The following is a 6,000-nucleotide window of genomic DNA, read 5'->3' as shown; positions in this document are numbered from 1 at the left end:
CACGGACCCGTCATACAAACTGGGGTGGGAAGGGGGGGGGGGGGGGGGGGGGATCTGGCGCCAGTGATCCTCACCCAACAGGACAAGTATGATAGTGTCCTTCCTAACTCAGTTGCCAGGAGAGAAGGAAACCTCAAAGATTTCTGCATGAGGCCAATGGTGACTTTTAAAAACAGTTACAACGTGCCCCCCAAGTGGCACAGCGGTCTAAGGCACCACTACAGCCCCGGGTTCAATCCCAGGCTGTGTCACAGCAGGCCGTGACCGGAAGTCCCATAATACATTTTTTTTTTATTGAAAATGAAATACAGAAATACTAATTTACTTAAGTATTCACACCCCCGAGTCAATACATGTTGGCAGCGATTACAACTGAGTCTTTCTGGGTAAGTCTAAGAGCTTTCCACACCTGGATTGAGCAACATTTGCCCATTATTAATTTATGTCAAATTGGTGTTGATCATTGCTAGACAACTATTTTCAGGTCTGGCCATAGATTTTTAATAAGATAAGTCAAAACTGAACTCTGCCACTTAGGAACATACACGGTCTTCTTGGTAAGAAACGCCAGTGTAGATTTGGCCTTGTGTTTTAGGTTACTGTCCTGCTTAAATTAAATAAAGCAACTCTCCAACGAGGGAGGTGGTTCCAAAAAAACTGCAAAAGAGGAACTCTTGCATATTAAGGTTGAAAATTGAGGTAGGACTTCTATGTCTACTATCGTTGTCACGGCGATGAGTGCCACGGTAACGGGCAACTCCGGAAACAACAGGCATGGCGATGTGTCAAGGCCAGGCTGTTGGCAGGGTGAGGTTGGTTGATGAGGGGGTAAACATTAGCTGGAGAGGTGGACACTAGAGATTGTACTACAGACCTGAATCTCTGTGTGTGTACAGTCTTACCTGAGGCTGTCTGGGTGAGGACCAGAGGAGAGTGGACAGTGATGTCAGGACGGTAGCAGCCAGTACCTCCTTATCAGACAGACCTGAAGGTTTCCTGGAACACACACACCAAGGCCAGGTCACACACTATGTACAGACAACCAACATGCTATTCCTGCATAGAAAGTGTGAGGATTCTATTTCAAATCAGAGACCTATAACAGTCATGCTACAATACAAGCATAGCAGCATTAGTAATATGACCCATTGCCCACTATAGTGTCCTCACAATGAGATTGCCCCACTACAGACTGGCAATTGCTTTGGTTTGCCGTTGCAGACACACCGTTCACTGAGTCTGCTGCAGTCAAACTGACCCATCATTGTAGTCTGCCATAGCCAAACAGACCAATCACGTTTTTCCAATCATAACCAGGAAAAAACCTAACCCTATACAAATTTCAGCTCTGAAAACTTCCAGCCATGCCTTCGTTTAGACAGAAAAACAAACTGTGTTAAAGCATGTTAATGGAAAATTCCAGTCCAATACTAAATACTGTGGTCACATCCCCTGCGAGTGCTGAAGATTCTGACACCAACCAACCAGCACAATAACCCAGCATCAATCAACCAGTTCACAAATAACCCTGCACCAATAACCCAGCATCCAATAACGCCAGCACCAGCACAATAACCAGTAACCCAGCATCAATAACCCAGCACCCAGCACAATACCCAACGAATTAATAACCAATACCAATAACCCCAAACACCAATAACCCAGCAAATAACCAGCATAATAACCAGCATAAATAAACCAGTCCCAGCACCAATAACACAGCACAAATAACCCAACACCAATACCAGCACCAATAACCCACACCCAGCATCATCTTACCAGCACCAATAACCAGCACCAATAACCTGGCACCCAGCACCAATAACCACATAACCCAGCATCAATAAACCCAGCACCCAGCATCAAAAACAACACCAATAACCAACACCATAACCCACATAAATAAACCCAGCACCAATAACCCAGCACCACATACCAGCACCAATAACAGCACAATACCCACATAACCAGCACAATAACCCAGCATCAATAACCCGAAGCACCCGAGTCAATAACCCAGCATAAAAACCCCACAATACCCAGCATAATAAACCCAGCACCATCAATAACCCCCAGCACAATTAAACCCCAGCACCAATAACCCCCAGCATCAATAACCCAACATCCAACAACCCACAACTCTCAATACCAACACCACCAGCACCAAAACCCAACACCAATAACCCAGCACCAATAAAAACCCAGGTCTACCCAATAACCCAACAAACCAACAAACCCAGCATCAAATAGACCCTCAACTAAACCAGATTAACCAGCATTAACAACAAGCACCAACCATACCAGCATGCAGAAAAAACCAGATCAATAACCCAAGCACCAGCTCATCAAAGTTAAACCAACCCAAGCACCCACAACAATAACCCCGGCACCCAGGCACCAATAACCAGCATCAATTACCAATCCGGCACCCAGCCACAAATAACCCAGCATCAATACCCAGCACCAATAACCCAAACTAACCAGCACCAACAGCACCCATCATAACCAATAACCCAGCATCAATAACCCAGCATCCAACCCATATGACCCAGATAACCTCCTCGGCACCCCCATAAATCCCAGATACTAACCTGAAGATCCCAGCAACCAGAACCGTCTAACTAGCAACATACCGCTATGCAAGTAACCAATAAAAGCACTCAATAACCAGCACCAGCCACAATACCCAGCACTCCAATAACCAACTAACCAGCATCAATACACCCAGCAACCATAAAACCCAGCATTAATAAACCAACACCAGTAACCACGCACCCAGCACAATACCACAGCACCAATAACCCAGCACCAAATCAGCCAGCAGTCAAAAACCAACACCCAACACCACTAACCCAACACCCAAAACCCAACACCAAACCCAGCACCAAAACCCAGCCACCAAAACCCAGGCACCCAATAACCACACACAATAACCCAGCACCAATAAACCCAGCACCAATAACCCAGCACCAATTAACCACAGCCCAATAACCCAACAAACCAAAAACCCATGCACCAATAACCCAGCCAACCACAGCACCACCATAAACCCAGCCACCAATAACTTCAGCACCAATAACCCAGCACCAATAACCCAGCACCAATAACCCAGCACCCAGCACCAATACCATAATAATAACTAACATCAAGGCGGTGACCCGTTCCTGTAGTCATAGCTCTACAAATTTCGCAAGTAAGACCCTGCCTCACGCAGAAGCGGCGCAGTCCTAATCCAGGCCACTTGTCAATCTCCGGCTGGATACTGCAAACTCTCCTGCTGGGCTCCTGCACCGTGCCATTAAACCCTACAACTCCATCCAGAAACGCCGCAAGCCCCGTCTGTGTGTTCAACTTCCCAAGTTTCTCTCACGACCCCGCCCTCCGCTCTCTCCACTGCGCTTCCAGCTTGAAGCTCGGCATCCGCTCGACAAGACATGGATGCTTGCCTACCGACGGAGGGAACGGCACCTCCCGTACCTTCAGGCTGCTGATCAGGACCGCTACACCCAAACAAGGGCACTGCGTTCATCCACCTCTTGGTCCTGCTCGCCTACCCTATCCTCTGAGAGTTACAGTTCCCGATCTCTCTCTTTGGGGCATTGTGTCAAGAAGCAGTGCGGCTCGGCTGGGTTGTGTTGTGTTTCGGAAGACGCATGGCTCTTGACCTTCGCCTCTCCCGAGTCCACACAGGAGTTGCAGCAATGGGACAAGACTGTAACTACCAATTGGGTAAAAAAAAAATATATATATTTTTTTTTTTGAAAATCACTACAATAAAAGTGTTTCACCCTGTCTTGATATTGGCTACATAGCTTTAAGGAATTCCTGTTATTCTGTTAACCTTACTAAAGCAACAAGAGTGTCAGTGCTCAACCTTAAAGGTCTCATAGTCATTCTGATTCCCATGTAGCTACCTCTGTGAATGTCTGAACACTGCATCCAAAAATAAACTGGTCACATTCAGGACATAACTTTGTAAGGACTGTGTTTCTGTGAAAAAAAACAGTGGCCAACTCAAATGCTGAGTCAATCGAAACTGGACGTTCTAAATAGGCATTCTAATCCCATTGGTTTGAGCGTACGCTCCAGGGACCTCTGTAGAATGATCACACCCGTTTGTTGGTACGTGTGAAAATGTTAATAATCCCGCCTCCGGAATCCAAGTGTTTGACACCGGTGGAAGCAACTTTATGATCAAACTTTATCAATGTAGAAGCTACAGTCATTGTTCATACTTCGGTCATTATACTTTGATCTGGTTCCCTTCAAATATCACACAATTTCCCGAAAAAAACATTTTTACTGTTCATGAACCTTTAACATGTGTTGGCAATACAACAGAACAGATTAACCGGATTTACATTTACNCTTGTGTTTTAGGTTACTGTCCTGCTTAAATTAAATAAAGCAACTCTCCAACGAGGGAGGTGGTTCCAAAAAAACTGCAAAAGAGGAACTCTTGCATATTAAGGTTGAAAATTGAGGTAGGACTTCTGATTGTCTACTATCGTTGTCACGGCGATGAGTGCCACGGTAACGGGCAACTCCGGAAACAACAGGCATGGCGATGTGTCCAAGGCCAGGCTGTTGGCAGGGTGAGGTTGGTTGAGGGGGTAAACATTAGCTGGAGAGGTGGACACTAGAGATTTGTACTACAGACCTGAATCTCTGTGTGTGTACAGRCTTACCTGAGGCTGTCTGGGTGAGGACCAGAGGAGAGGTGGACAGTGATGTCAGGACGGTAGCAGCCAGTACCTCCTTATCAGCAAGACCTGAAGGTTTCCTGGAACACACACACCAGAGGCCAGGTCACACACTATGTACAGACAACCAACATGCTATTCCTGCATAGAAAGTGTGAGGATTCTATTTCAAATCAGTAGACCTATAACAGTCATGCTACAATACAAGCATAGCAGCATAGTAATATGACCCATTGCCCACTATAGTGTCCTCACAATGAGATTGCCCCACTACAGACTMGCCAATTGCTTTGTTTTGCCGTTGCAGACCACCCGTTCACTGAGTCTGCTGCAGTCAAACTGACCCATCATGTGAGTCTGCCATAGCCAAACAGACCAATCACGTTTTTCCAATCATAACCAGGAAAAAAACCTAACCCTATACAAATTTCAGCTCTGAAATATTCCAGCCATGCCTTCTTTAGACAGAAAAACAAACTGTGTTAAAGCATGTAATGGAAAATTCCAGTCCAATAATAAATACTGTGGTCACATCCCCTGCGAGTGCTGAAGATTCTGACACCAACAACCCAGCACCAATAACCCAGTGCAAATAACCCAGCACCAATAACCCAGCATCAATAACCCAGTGCAAATAACCCTGCACCAATAACCCAGCATCAATAACCCAGCACCCAGCATCAATAACCCAGAATTAATAACCCAACACCAATAACCCAGCATATAGTAATACCAGTCCCCAGCACGTCAATACACAGGCACCAATAACCCAAACATCCATGAACACCAGCACCAATAACCAACAATAACCCAGCATCATTTACCCAGCACCAATACCCAGCATCATACCTGCCGCACCTCCAGCACAAATAACCAGCATCAATAACCCAACACCAATAACCAATAACCAGCACAATAACCCAGCCACCAATACAAATAACCCAGCATCAATAAACCCAGCACCCAGCATCAAAAACCCAGCATCAAAAAACCAACACACCAACCAAGCATAAATAACCCAGCACCAATAACCCAGCACCAATAACCCAGCACCAATAACCCAGCACCAATAACCCAGCATCAATTAACCCAGCATCAATAACCCAGCACCACAGCACAATAACCCAGCACCAAGTAACCCAGCATAAATATACCCAGCATAAAATAAACCAGTCCCCAGCACCAATAACAAGCAACCAATAACCCAACACCAATAACCCGAGCACGCAATCAAACCAATAACCCAGCCATCAATAACCCAACACCCAGCATCATTTACCCAGCACCATATAACCCA

The 6,000-nt window shown here is 45.8% G+C and overlaps 1 protein-coding gene across 2 annotated transcripts in view; it reads right to left on the bottom strand.

The window, feature by feature from the left end:
- Window positions 1-6,000, bottom strand: part of slc2a4rg (SLC2A4 regulator) — a 90,726-nt gene that overhangs the window by 33,211 nt on the left and 51,515 nt on the right. For both annotated transcript variants that reach the window (XM_024009336.2, XM_024009337.2), the window contains exon 3: window positions 4,689-4,783. In XM_024009336.2, the coding sequence (XP_023865104.1) occupies window positions 4,689-4,783 (95 nt within the window). The remainder of the gene's footprint in view (window positions 1-4,688; window positions 4,784-6,000) is intronic.

The sequence above is a fragment of the Salvelinus sp. IW2-2015 genome, linkage group LG19 (genome assembly GCF_002910315.2).
Source record: "Salvelinus sp. IW2-2015 linkage group LG19, ASM291031v2, whole genome shotgun sequence".
In the NCBI taxonomy this organism is placed as follows: domain Eukaryota; kingdom Metazoa; phylum Chordata; class Actinopteri; order Salmoniformes; family Salmonidae; genus Salvelinus; species Salvelinus sp. IW2-2015.
This window is presented reverse-complemented; position numbering and strand designations above follow the sequence as displayed.